Raw genomic sequence first — 15,050 nt, 5'->3', positions numbered from 1 at the left:
ACAGAGCAAATAAGTTTGAATCATGATTAGTAAAATACAAAAATGCATGGATTAAATGTGACCTGTCATTTCCCTGTGATCAAATATTTATACCCAGGTCATGTTAAAAAAATGTTTTTCCTATTTTTTTTTTTTTTACATTTTGTTTTGCTTTGCCTTGTTTTTATTTCTAATATCAGGTACATTTCAGGTCTGGCTGCATGTTTCTGAGTGAAAGTGACAGGGAGACCCAAGGATTTTCACATAAAAAGAAAACAAAACTCAAAAATAACCAACAATCAAGAAAAAATTCTCCACCAAAGCTGAAGCAGTCCACTATAACAGCAAGGAGCCAAAATGCTCCTGGCTCATACACTGACAACCCTGGGTTTGAGGGAGAGGTTCACATAGACTTAGTGGTATCTGGCCTGCAGTAAAATCTTTGTAGCAGACTTTTTGTATATGTGAAATTTTGGGGGGAGAGAAAACATATTTTTTTTTAGATTTTGAAAGGGATCGCTAACTACTTTAAAAAACAAAAGTAATAATATAATTCTAACAATGAGCCATTAGGATATTATTTGACTTTCAGAAGTAGCCTATGTTATTTGAAATGCTCATATATTAATTATAATGCTAATATATTAAAATATTGTGTTTCCTTATGGATTTTTAAAAATAAACTCAATTGTTCAAAATATAATACAGCTTAAAATTTAAAATTACAATAATGATAATACTTTTAGGATTTTACTGATTTTATTTATTTAAATTAAAATAAAACTCTATGTGTGTTTATTACAAATGCAATATACGTTTATCATCAAATATTTTTCTTAGAAAATCAATTTGTAAATCATTTATAACTCTATCATGTGATACCAGTATTGCACAGAATACTTTTTAAAATTTTTAAAAATGTATCTTTATCGTTAAAGTATTATAGATGTAGCCCTTTTTTTCCTCATTGACCCCCTCTCCAACCTGCTCCTATCCCCCCACCCCAGACCTTCACCATAGTATTGTCTATGTCCATGAGTTATGAATATCTATATATCAAAAGCTAATATGCTAAGTGTTCCTCCAACCGTCTGATCGATGCTATGATACACACTGACCACCAGGGGACAGACACTCAACACAGGAGCTGCCATGACGTGCACTGGCCATTTAAAAAGAAATAGCACCATGGACCTGGCGCCAACAAAGCAACACTTGGCTTCCCCCAAGGGGGACACAGGCACCATCACCACCCCAGAGCAACACTCCGCCAAATTGCAGCCAATGCTGCTGAGACCTCCTGGTGCAAAATGCGGCCCACAGCCCAGCCCAGCCCAGAAACGGTCACTGTGGGCACCAGGTAATGACATCATGTAGCAATGCCTGAGTTCCTCTCCCTAGCAGCTAGCCTCCTTGCAGTTTCTTTAGCCCAGGAACACACTTGCGTTATAGCCAGGTGGAAACATTTTACACTTTGTAAATGTCTGTGAAGCTTTTTCCTGTGCCTCATCTCATTTGATCCTCACAGAAGTCCTGGAGTAGTTAGATAGGAGACTCGGTAGAATCCTATTTTTTTTTTCATTAGGCAAAACGGAGATTTAGAGTGTATAGAAACTTGTTTCAACTGAAAAGAAGAAATGGTGAACCTTGAAAATGACTTCAGGCTTTCTCACTGCACAGAATATGGTCAAACACTGCTGCAGTTAAATATTTTACCCTTTTTTCTCCCTGCATGATCTACAATAATAATCTGTTTCATGTTGATATTTACTGCTGTGTTGCTGACAATTACCTGAAAGAGAAGTTGAGGTGCTTCACTGGGCTGGAAAAAGTTTAGCTACATCAGAAAGCATGTCTAATTAAGCAAGTTTATTCTATATATATAAAAGGCTAAGTTGACTTGCACATGCATGATACATATAAAGCTCTTGCTGGCACCAATTGCATGCATGTGTTTCAATCCATCATTGTTGATCATGAATTTGGTTGACACTTCTTATTGTAAAGAAAGGGCAAATAGCAATTTTAAAATATTTCTTCTAATTAATTTTCTTTCAATGTGCACAAATCTGTACACTGGGCCACTATTATGCATATAATTTCTTTGGGTCACAGTATACCTTTTGCAGTTCCTTCTATGAATGACAGTTGTTCCTTTACAGATGAAAATCTTTATGTTACACAAATAATCTCCTTTTGTTCTCTAAAATTTTTAATTATTATACATAGTACCAACTATATTTTCTTAAGTCTGAAAATTAGTAGAGTCTACAGTACAAGTTAAATATATGCTTAAAATAAATTGTTGCAGAAATGGTACTACTAATATTCATAGAACATTTTGTCCTTTATTTATACAAGTTCTGTTATTAATTTGCAAAAATGCCATATACTTGGTAAGTCAGTGTATAAGCCAAAATATTCTTAAAATAGTGAATTAGAAATTGAGGGCAGGCTGACTGTTACAGGAGTCACACTGACAGCAAAAAGACAACTATACAGAGCCTGAAAAATAGTCTAAAGCAGAGCAATGAGGCCATTTAGTATGGAAGCAAACCACTCTATACAACTGCTCAGTTGTTCCTCAGGTCATAGTTTTACAGCCACTGTAATAAAAGTCATAAGAATAATGGGGGAGTGGGTAGGATTGTAGTATTTTCTCAGTTATGAAACAATCCAGGTTATCAAAAAAAAAAGGTATTAAATTTTGAGATACTGAAAATATTTGGCTCTTTAGAATGATCTACTTTCCAAGGTTTCCTAGAGTTAGAATATCAGTTTGGGTATTGAGAAGCACATGTCTACAAATGACTCATTAAAGATCAGATAATAAAATGTATGACTCAAAGAGAAGGAGTGTTCCTTCTTTAATGACAATACTAACCTCAGTATTTGGTTATTAAAGATAATATTAACCCTGATTTAAAGGTTTATCTATATATATAAAAAGTCAATGACCAGAACTCTGTAATGACCAGAATGACCGGTTGCATGCCCACTGTGGCCAAGAAACCAGCATGATGGCGGGGGGGGGGGGGGGGGGGGGGAGCACTGGCCAACCACCTGCAGCCCCTCCCCAGGCCAGCCCTACTCCCAATGGGCCCCCACCACCCGGATCCACCTGCAGACACTCCTCCTGGCCAGCCCCGCCCCTGATTTACCCCACCCCAATACCCCTCCCTACAGCTGGCCCCACCCCCAGTGAGCCCCCACCACCCCAATCAGCCTGCAGCCCCTTTCCCCATTCAGCCCTGCCCCTGATTGTTCCTCCCTACACCAATAGGGAGCAGGGCCAGCCAGCTAACATCCTGCAGCCCCTCCTCCCACACGGGCCCACCCAAGATCGGCCCCCACCACTCCATTTGGCCCATGGCCCCTCCCCTCAGCCAGCTTCACAACCAATCAGCCCCAGCCACACCAATCGTGGGTGGGGCTGGCCGGCTAACCTTCCACGACCACTCTCCTGGCCACTGACCCACAATTGGCCCCCTCCACCTCATTTGGGGGCAGGGCCGACCAGCCAACTGCCCACAGCCCCTCCCCATGACCACCCCATCCTCAAAGGGCTCCCCACCCCAATCAGGGGTGGGGCCTGCCCACCAATCACTGTAGGCCCCTCCCCCCAGCTGGCCCAGACCCAATCAGCCTCAATCAGAATGGGCCAGCAGGCCAACCTCCCACCATCTCCTCCTCCTGATAGGCTTGCCCTGATCCACCCTGATTGGGCCCGGGGCAACCGGACCCCACCTGTGCACAAATTCATGCACTGGGCCTCTAGTATGTAGATAAAGTAGAATGAAGGTAATTGTTAGGGTAGTGTCAGATTCTGTAGAAAGAGCTATATTTGAATGTGAAAGAATTGCAGTGGAGACTATAGAAATTATCTTCTTCTTATCCTTAATCTAGGATGAGCCAAATGGGATGGAGCCCATATCTTATAGAAACCAATTCCCAAGGAGAAACTTCTGGGCCAGTCTTACTAGAACTGACTAAATGTTAGGTACAATGTTTTTAAAAAAATCCCTAAACTATACTTTTCCATATGGAAGCTATAAATAATAACTAGAGCTTGAAACTATAAATCATTTGGATAAAAGATGGTAATAGAACATGGGAAAATTTACATGTTGCCTTACACTTATTCATAAATATACCTCATTCCTGTTGACATGGCAGCCAAAATTCTTCATCCTTTCTCATGATGATCCTCTATAGGAAGGGAGGCTCTGCATGACCATAGTTAGTATACTACATAATTTTATCCATTTCTAGTTGAAAATTAGTTGAACAGTTTTTCATTTTCTAAAATTACTATAATTTAAAGAAAAATTACCTTTAAGGCTATTTTGAACTTCCAAAGCTATGTCAAGAGCATTAAAGGGCAGAACTGGTTCGTTGGCAATCTGTAAAATCACTTCTCCTGAGAGCTGAAAGAGAAAAAAAAATGCTAGTGTTCATATTAAGGGTTTTTGTTTGTTTGTTTTTCATTATTCTATAGACTCTTATACATTCATAGTAGCACAAACACAGGAGATAAAATATACTTTTACACAATCTTTTTTTTTTCCTTTTACACCTCTTTTATTTTATTTTTCTATAAAGAAAAAAGAAATCTCAGTATCTATTTCATGTCTTGGGCTAGTATAAAGAAATATAAATTTGTTTCTCTTTTTTTGGAGCTAAACATTAAAAGGTGTTTCCGTACTTGGGGTTGTAATATTTAAACTTTTAAACAATATAAGATAGTTCAGAATGTCACATAATAAACTAGAAAGGGACTGGAAATCAATATCTGGTCATAGAACTAAATAATACTTCAGATAAAATTAATGATGAATTGATTTCATTTAAAATATAATTCAATCAAAAAAATGCCTTTAAAATCTTAGGTATTCTTTTCCTTTATGCTTTACTATGTCCCTAATTAGTTTTCTAAAATTTATCAAAACTAATAATGTTTATACCACTTCAAGATCAATGTTTAAATTAAATTTTAAAATATAAAATTCTAAATGGCATCCCCAAAACTCATGCTTGGAGTTTTTATACATGTGTAGTCCCCATCACAAGACTCCAAAACTGTTTTTGAAAGCCAATATATTCACTATAGCTGAACTAGCATCTCTTAATAGACTGAAGAAGTCATATGCATTCACATACATCTCAAAGAAACTTCAGATGGGTGGCAAATGCTATTGTTACTCTCCCTCTTTCTCTCAACTGATATTGAGTATTTACTGGGTCTATATAAATGCCCCACATTGTTTTATAGACCTAAAGCTGGCATACAGTAAAATGTGGCTGAGTTAATGTTATTAATAAACTATGAAATGTTGTTAGTCAGTGAAAATACTGTTTTGTAAAACCACAGAAGGGAAATTGGCACACTAAATTGAAGCAGTACAAAACACATAAGAGATATAACATATAAGAAAAATATGATGTTAAATATTAAAATCCACATATTCAACAATGGTCAGATTCCATTTGACAATTCAAAGTTATATTTCTCAATTGTTTACACAATTTATATCATGATAAAAATACAATTCAATTTGATATTCTATATGCTTGGAGAAACATATTTCTTAGAAATAAGAAAGGAAAAAGAAACTTTAACATCCCTTTATTTCTTTGAGGTATTTTTCTCCCAAATGTAGCAAGCACTTCTTCCCCAATGCCTAAGGTATCTTTTCAGAGTTTTATCACCAGCTTAATGATCACAAAAATCCTGGGAAAGTGCCTATTCTGATTAGGCTGTCTGCAATAGATTGATATGAATCCTGCTTCTGTTCCATCACACCCCATCCAACTCATGCAAGGACACTGATATTTGGAAATAAATTATTTGCAAAAAGAAAATTTTAAAGAAGATTAAGAAGCACTATCGTTTCTTTTTCCAATTTGCACTGGATAATTGAAACTACAGAACATACATATTTTATTTACACTTTTGGAATCTGGAAACCACACAAAAGATTAAAATGAAAGAATGGGGAGGGAGGAGAAAGGCGACTTCTCTGTGTGCTGCTGGAGTTGTTTTGTTTTGGTTTCTTAAGAGTCATTTGGCAGCTCAAACAACTGGAATATAAGCCAGTCACCTTGTTTTTTTTTTCTTTCTTTCTTTCAGAAAGAACATGGCAACAAATTTTGGGATTTCTAAGTCACCTGGCCCATGGTAGACTGCTTAGACTAAATCGGCTTTATTTGCAGCTGTGTAAACAAGAGGGATATCTATGTGTGCCTTGCCATGAAGTGAGAGATGAGACATATGCATACACTTCTCACCCGCTTTGGAATTTAACCTTCTTCAGTCATGCCAGACAACCTTAATCTATATTTATGCAAGGCCCCGTCCTTTTTTAAGTGCTTTATACCCAAATATCTCATTTCATTATCTTGACAAGCCTAGAGACAGGTAGTGGGGTCATTAAGCCTGTGCTAAAAACATTGAGTACAAGCCTTACTGGGTTCCAGTCTAAGATGATGACATAGGAGACTCCTAATTTAGCTCCTCCCATGAACATTCCTAGTCTACCGCTACACATAAAATAATTCCTCTGAAAAACTCCAGAAACTAGCTGAGTGATTCTTAGGCAAAAGGAAAAACAAAACAAAAACAAAAATACCGCCCCCCCCCCCCCCAACACACACACACATAAAAATGATAAGAAAGTCTGAGACATACTCTGGCCCTAAAACCCACTGCATCCCAGGGACCTACAATGAGGTAGGAGCTCATAACTCTTAGCTTTCCTCTGAGGAGAGAAGTGTTTGGATACACCATCTAGTGTCCTTTTAAGATTTATGTTTGAGGAATAAAAGCCCAAAATACCTAGCACTGAAAGCCATTGGGGCTTGTGTCCACAAGACCCACAACGCTATAGCAAACAAACAAAAAACAGTTCTTAAACATCTTGGGAGGACTCGCTGTGGCTAAGGTTCAGTGCAGAGGCTGCAGGCAAAAAAACAAACAAACAAACAAACAACCAAACAAACAAAAAACACAAGACCATGTCCTAGTCTTTCCTTGAAAAAAGTGCTAGCTGCATAGATAAAAATCTATAGCCTGAGCGTCGGGTTTCTAATTTAACACACATCTATGGGCCAAATGAAATCCCCTTTGGAGATTGGAGAGAATGACAAGGGTCATCTTTGTGTACTCCCTCTGCTCTGCTGCAAGTCACTGGAAAGGATCTTGAAGAAAGCCTCCACAACCCACAAGCAAAGAGTGGAGGACTTCAACAGACACTTGGGTATCCTCACTGAGCACTGTGACATTCCCAAAGTCAGCTGGGCGAAGTAGCCTTCCCACCCAGAGTATGAGTTGGCACCGAGGGGAACTAGAAGGCCAGCTTGGGGTTATGTTTGGTGGCTGTGGTATTTGCTAGAAACATTCTTTACACACACCCTTGTGCCTTCTTCTGGGACAGTGCTTTTCAAAGCAGCGTGCCCTCATTCTGGAACTTGATTAAAGACTATCCTTTCACTCTATTTTAGTTTCTGAGTAGCACATTGAAGATGAAGCTTTTTCGTTTGGACTAGAAACTATTGAGAGTTTAACCATAGATTAAGGTGATTTCTGTGTAAGTTCCATGAAAATAATTTTACACCCATGTTGCCTCTAACTCATGTTGACAGCCAGCCAGCTGTAGCTGTCTCTGCCTGAATAAACTGCTTCCAGAGGGGGAGCTGCTACATGCAGACCCTCTGGGGTCCTCTATGTGCTGTCCTTTCAAGCCCCTCAAGCTTGGGGCTTATGCTGTTGCACCCAGGGCCTGGGGAAGCCACTTGCAGCTTTGTGGCCTTGAGACTGCCTCCTCGGCCCGCCTGGCCAGTGAGAATAGCCACCCAAGGCAAGGATGGAATGAACGCCTTGCCCCTTTCTGAGTTGAGCTGGTGGCAGCCTGTGTCCCCAACGTCCCCATTTCATTCATGTCAAGTGGGTATTGCCATGGCAGATATTATTTTGAACTCTTTATTAAGTAAGTCACTTATCTTCATGTTATTGAACTCTTGTTTCTGGGATTTTATTTTGTTCTTTGAAGCATATTTCTTTGTTTCTTCTTTTTCCTTGACTCTGTGTTTGTTTCTGTTCATTTGATAAACTAGTTACCTCTCCTATTCTTGATGAAATGGTCTCCTGTAGGAGATGAACCTTATCATTCAGCCTGGCTCTAGCTCTTGGTTGTCTCTCAAATCTTTGTGCTTGACCAAGCTGAATTCTTTGTTTTTAGTGGCTCCCAGTAGTTGAGGATGTGCCAAGATCTGTCAGTGTCCCAAAGGGAGGATCTCAGCACCTAGATGCAGGCTGACTGAAAGCCAAGCACTCAGGCACCAATTTTTTTGAAACATGTAATAAAGCTCTTTCAGGGAAAAGTTGGGGGATGCATATTTCACTCTGCTACCTCACCTTTATACTGAGCCCTGGAGCATTAGCCAGTTAAGTGTTTGGGTTTTGTTTGTTTGTTTGTTTGTTTGTTTTTTGGCTGGCGTGGCTCAGTAATTGAGCATTGACCTATGAACCAGGAAGTCATGGTTCAATTCCCACTCAAGGCAGATGCCAGGGTTGAGTGGGGGATGTGCCGGAGGGCAAATGATCAATGATTCTCTCTCATCCTTGATGTCTCTATCTCTCTCCCTCTTCCTTCCTCTCCAAAATCAATTAAAAATACATTAAAAAAAAAAAGGAGTGTTTTTTGTTTGCTTTTTGCTACATTCTGCGGGACCATGAATGCAAGCCCCAACTGACTATCATAGTCAGAAGATCAAGCGACGCATTTCCTGAGTGGTAGCTGCACATCTAGGTACCAAGCAAGTACACAACCTCCTTTCAGTACGCCGCTGCTTTCCTGAATCTTTTGAAGGTTGCCTAGGCCGGGGTCTGCTTGTCCTGGCCTTGCCACTTCTTCTCCTTGTTCTTTTTGCTCGTTCTCATGGCTTCCATGAGTTTCGCCCGTCCCTCTTTATCTTCTTCCTCTTGGTCATACCAAGCTCTGCAGGCCTCTCAGCTTCATAGGCCCCTTTTGGACCTGCTTGTAGGCTTCCATGCAGCCCACCCACAGCTCAGTAGTAAACTCCAGAATATTCTAATCTTTGTTGGTGATAAACTTCTTATAAATATAGTATAAAGGTCATATAACAAAAGTATTAAAATAACTATAACCACAATAATACTTTACTGACTATTCAAGATTAAAGAGGTACATTGGGACATCAAAACATAAAGTGTAGAAGATGTGGGAGAGTTAAAATGGAGAGAGCTTTAGTATGCATTGGAACTCAAGTTGACTTCAGCTTAAAATGGACAATTATAAATATATTTTATAAAACCCCCATGGTAATCACAAAATTACAAACCTATAAAAGATATACAAAAATAAACAAAAAGAACTTGAAATATATTACTACAGAAAATTATCAAAGTCACAAAGGAAGAGAGCAAGAGAAGTATAAAGACACAGAGGAATTACAACAGCCATAAAACAATTAACCAAATGGCAATAGTAGGTCCATAACTATCAATAATTACCTTAAATGTAAATGGCCTAAATTCTCCATTAAAAAAAATATAGAGTGGCTGAATGAATAAAAATACAGGACCCAACTATATCCCGCATACCAGATACTTCATCTTTAAGGACAAATCCAGACCGAATATAAAGGGATAAAAAAAGATTTCATACAAATGAAGACCCAAAGATAGGAGAGGCTGCTATATTTATATAAGATGACAATTGTGCTAATAGACAAAGAAGAACACAATATAATGATAAAGGGGTCAATCCAACAAGAGGATATAACATTTACAAATGTTTATGAGCAAACATAGGAGCATCTATACAGCAAATATTAATAGCCCTGAAGGGAGAAAATAGACATCAAAACAATAATATCCCTCTTTCAAAAATCAACAGATCATCCAGACTGGAAATCCATAGGGAAACATTGAACTTAAATCAGATATTAGACCAGATGGACTTAGACATGTACAAAACATTCCATCCAACAGAGAAGAATAAATATTTTTTTTTCTCAAATGCACATGGAACATACTCCAGGATAGATCATATGTTAGGTCACATGATCTATCCTATGTTAGGCCACACAATAAAAGTGTTAAATTAAGAAGATCCGCCGAAACCGGTTTGGCTCAGTGGATGGAGCATCGGCCTGCGGACTGAAAGGTCCCGGGTTCGATTCCGGTCAAGGGCATCTACCTGGGTTGCGGGCATATCCCCAGTAGGAGATGTGCAGGAGGCAGCTGATCGATGTTTCTCTATCATCGATGTTTCTAACTCTCTATCTCTCTCCCTTCCTCTCTGTAAAAAATCAATAAAATATATTTTAAAAAAAAGAAGATCCCAATCACATCCAGCATCTTTTCTGACCACAATGGTATAAATCTAGAAGCTGATAACAAGAATTGAAAAATTCACAAATATTTTGAGATTTGGCGTGATGAAGGTCTCATTGGCTCAGGCAGCTCAAATGTATATCATTGACAATTGTGTTATCCTTGATAACAAGAGCTGTGTGGGGTTCTGAGTGGCTTTAAGAGCTATTGGGGTCCTCAGAGGCAAGGGACCAGGGTGGTGGTGGTGGTGGTGGCCAGAGCTGATGGTATGCTCATGGCTGTGGAGCTGGCTGCAGGTGCCTGCATGGGGCAGGGTTTTGGCTGCAGGTACACACACACATTGGCAAGGGCCTCACCAAGTGGCAAGGGCTAAGGCCAACTGTGGGTGTATGAGCAGCTATGGAATCTAGACTGTCAGTGTGCACTTGTCCATTCGCAGGTACTAGTTGCACACCCACGCATTTCACTGAGGTCCAATGCGAGGAGTCAGTGGCAGCAGCATGCAGGTTTGCACTACAGGGCCAAACTGCAGGTGCACGCAGCAGCACAGGCCTGTGACAGCAGTCAGGGCTGGATCCAAGTACACAAACAGCTGTGGGTGCCTTGGCTGTCAGCTCGTACTCATGTGGTTACAGGGGTTAGCCATGGGCACACACACAATAGTAGAGGCTGGAGACAGAAGTCAGGGCCAGCAGTGTGGTAGGCACCTGTCCCCAGCCTCTACTGTTATGTGTTGTATTTAAATGTTTAAAGAGTGTTTTTAGGAATGTGATAAAGGAAAATATATACACAAATACATTTTTCTTAAACCTTATGCATCATATTCCGTGGACTTGTTGCTTTACATGGAGGTATTTTTATGTTTTCTGACTTTGTCACAATCTTTCCCTTACTAGTCCAGAGAGAAAAGTATGTATATTTATTTTTAAACTGTGAATATCTAGAGGATAGTTATTGTCCCCCTTCAATTACTCTATTTCATTGACCAGTATGGTGACATTATCTGCCATATGGCTTTGAATGAATTGACTAGTTAATGCATGAACAATGTGGTTAGACATAAATAGGTTCACTAAAGCAACAGCACTGCCATGGTTCTACAATGTAATTTCTTTTTTAGTTACAGGCAGAAACACTCAGTAAACGTGTGATTTCTTCCATTTTATAATTCAAAATTAAAGTAACCATAGTGTATACCTCAAACCTAAGCTGTAAGTTAAACTATCACAGTAAGATTGTTTTCATGTCATCAGTCAGACTTAAAATGCAATATGTCCTACTCTAGGAGGTAGTTCTGTGAGATAATCATAACACCTGTTTATGGGTGAGTGTGAGAAAGAAATTGAGAGAGACTGGGTTGCTATGGCTTGGTGTAACATAATCTGACAGGTAGTAGATGAATCAGGAACCATACCACCAGTGTCTATTGAGCCTTTATTATGTGATCATCACTGTGATATGAGGAGAAAAGAGAAATATAAAACAGTTTCTTTCCTTAGAACTTATTTTCCTGATAGAGACAAATCCTACCACTTTTGCACAATTAAAAAAGGAAGTTAACAGTAGAAAATCAGTAAGCACCATTTTTTTTTTTAGTCCACATTAAACACATTATGCAACTATTTCACATGTATATATTTTGGGCTTAAGAGTCTAGAATGTTAAAAGGGAGAAATATTCCAGATGAGGAAATAAAATTGCTAAAATCTTGGGGCAGAAAGATGTATAGACTTTCTAGAGAAACAGAATAAACCAGTATAACTAAAGTGGAGTTCTTGACATGGGAAGTACGTTTGTATGTGGTCTGTGGGGTAGGGAGTCAGAAAACCCTCAAACACAACCAAGGCATATGGGCAAGATTCAGTGATCTGTAGGGAGTCCTTCTCACTTCCCTAAGCTTTCAGAACTGAGGCATCATTGATAAATTGTGGTCTGGTGAGAGCCTTCATTGCATGGTTTTATGGCGCCTGGTGCCCTTCAGGCTATTATGTTCATCCTGACGTGACCTGACTCTGATTTATGTCACTTTATAGTAGAAAACTCCCAATTTAGAAACAAATGCCCTGTAGATAACAAACCTCAGGGCAGCCAGCCATGGGCAAGGGGACTCAGGGATCTCAGAGATGAGCAGAGCAAGAGCGCCCTCCCAGACCTCAGGATTGCTTTCCAAAGCTGTGACATCAACAGAGGACAGACAGCAAGGACATACTCCTGACATACCCAGCCCATTTTCCCAGCAAAAACAGAAATTAAATGTTGCAGAGCAAAATGGAATATACCCCTAAATACGTAAAATTCATGTACCCCTAACATGGCTAAAATCCAGTATTAAGATTCTCATTATCTTTCATCTGGAATATTCCCCAAATTCCCCAATTGATCTAAATGTCTGCCTCTAACCCATTATCCACTTTATAGCCAAACTATAACACATTTACTTATTTCAAGTAAATTTCTTGTGCACCCCCCAAAACAGACCTGTCCATACAAGGCTTTTCTCCAGAGCAGAGCCAGGTATTGACTATAATCATTAAGCAGTTATATGCTAGAGGATGCTATGAGGAGGTGTTCAGGTATCCTAATAAATCTGAGGGTTCGGGAAAGGCTTCTGGGAAAAATCTCCCTCTGTAAGGAAGACACTGGGTAGGCTGTATATCATCCAGGAAAGAATCAGAAGCAGCAGCATATTTGGTGCCAAGTACATGCTCTTACAACAGTTGACACAAGGTTGCTTAGTTGGATTTTGCATACTTTTATACAACAATAAATTTAAAATATTGAAAATGCATTTTATTATCTTACATCTATTTCATTAAAGTCTCTTCCAAAAAAATTTGGTGTCTTTGGGTGGAAAGAGCTGGCTGTCCCCCTCCTCCCCCCACTACCACAACAGAAACTGAGATTTCTGTCATTGCAGATACCACTGTAGGTCTGGTGTGGCAAAGAGGGGAGGCGCGGTTAATTTTTATAAGGGTAATTGTACATTAAATCGTGTACTTGGTAAATTATCCAAAGTGATTAATCATAGAAATTTAGAGGATGGATTTAGCAAAGTATATAATAATGCTATAGACACATACATCGAATATGCAAAATGCGGGAAGACAGAAGAGTTCAATGATTTTATATGTATAGCTTATTTTTAGATATTGTATTTTCAGAGCATAACACTGGATATTGGTACACACAAAATAATGTGGTTTTAGTTTGCTCTTCAGAAATTTAATAAGACAATGCTTTACTAAAGAATAAAGATTGCACCCATTAAGCAAAGGGTATATTGGTAACAATGAATTCAATTGTATAAGTCAATTATTTATTTAATAGATCAATATTATCATTTTGATGTTAATTGTTAATATAATTATTTCCTTCTGTGTGAAAAACCAACAAAAATAAATGCAATCTTTATAGATTTGGCTATCTGGTAAAATGTTATGTACATATGGAATTGTACAAACAAAGCACAACTGTCTAGCTCTGAATTTTCATGATTTCTCTTTTGTTCTTCACATGCTGCTTAGCGATAGACAACATTCTTATAGCTCCTTGCTTCTCAAACATCACAGCATATCCCACAGAGCAGCACTGACCAATGAATACAAAAGTTCTTAATATTATTATCAAACACCTGTTACCGAACGTTACATGTAAACGTTTCTACCAGACAGTCCTGTTTTACACCAGCTATACTAATTATCAGCAATGTCCAAGTTACCAGTAAGTAACTTTCAGCAAATCACATTACCTCATCATTCCCACATTGTCACTAATGACTAGACTATATGTATTTAAAAAAAATTAAATGAGACAATATATGCAAACTATTTAGTACCGGGTATGTTAATATTTGGGAAAATGCAATATATGCTTTTACTAAAATATTACAAAGTAGAAAAAAATAGATATATCTGTTATTATGCATCTATTATACATGCATATTAATATATCTTTTATCAATTTTTATACTATTTAAAAGCTATGGTAAGGAATGAACTTTTTTTCTTTCATACAGGTGACTCAAGTGTCAATATTGATTTGGAACTGTGTAGTAACTTTAACAAAGCAACATATATACATTGTCCCATATTTTATATAAACATTAAGTTGTTTCTATATTGTCTTCTCAGAAGTCAGCACATTTCTTAACATATGACTTTTCAGCTCATTTTTCTTGAACTTAAAGGTTTGTACCTTATGACAGATAAGTGTCAGTTATGCAAAGTAAGAATCGATGGCACTTATATACATATCTATAAAACTACATTAGAAAAATAATAATTACATCTTTGGCCAGACTTTTTCCTTCTGTGCCCAGAATTCAACTGTACTTTTTTATTTATTAAAGCTACTAGACCAGCGGTTCTCAACCTGTGGGTCGTGACCCCTTTGGGGGGTTGAACGACCCTTTCACAGGGGTCACCTAAGACCATCGGAAAACACATATATAATTACATATTGTTTTTGTGATTAATCACTATGCTTTAATTATGTTCAATTTGTAACAATGAAAATACATCCTGCATATCAGATATTTACATTACGATTATAACAGTAGCAAAATTACAGTTATGAAGTAGCAATGAAAATAATTTTATGGTTGGGGGTCACCACAACATGAGGAACTGTATTAAAGACTCGCGGCATTAGGAAGGTTGAGAACCACTGTACTAGACTCAAATATATCAAAACTCATATTGACTTTTGTGTCATC

General features: G+C 38.3%; 1 protein-coding gene across 3 annotated transcripts in view; it reads right to left on the bottom strand.

Annotated features, from left to right (window-relative positions):
* NAALADL2 (N-acetylated alpha-linked acidic dipeptidase like 2) overlaps nt 1-15,050 on the bottom strand; it is a 1,191,965-nt gene that overhangs the window by 54,972 nt on the left and 1,121,943 nt on the right. For all 3 annotated transcript variants that reach the window (XM_059687069.1, XM_059687068.1, XM_059687067.1), the window contains one exon: nt 4,313-4,406. In XM_059687069.1, coding sequence (XP_059543052.1) covers nt 4,313-4,406 — 94 coding nt within the window. The remainder of the gene's footprint in view (nt 1-4,312; nt 4,407-15,050) is intronic.

This window comes from Myotis daubentonii, chromosome 3, assembly GCF_963259705.1.
Source record: "Myotis daubentonii chromosome 3, mMyoDau2.1, whole genome shotgun sequence".
In the NCBI taxonomy this organism is placed as follows: domain Eukaryota; kingdom Metazoa; phylum Chordata; class Mammalia; order Chiroptera; family Vespertilionidae; genus Myotis; species Myotis daubentonii.
Note: the sequence above shows the minus strand (reverse complement) of the source record. Positions and strands in the feature narration are given on the sequence as shown.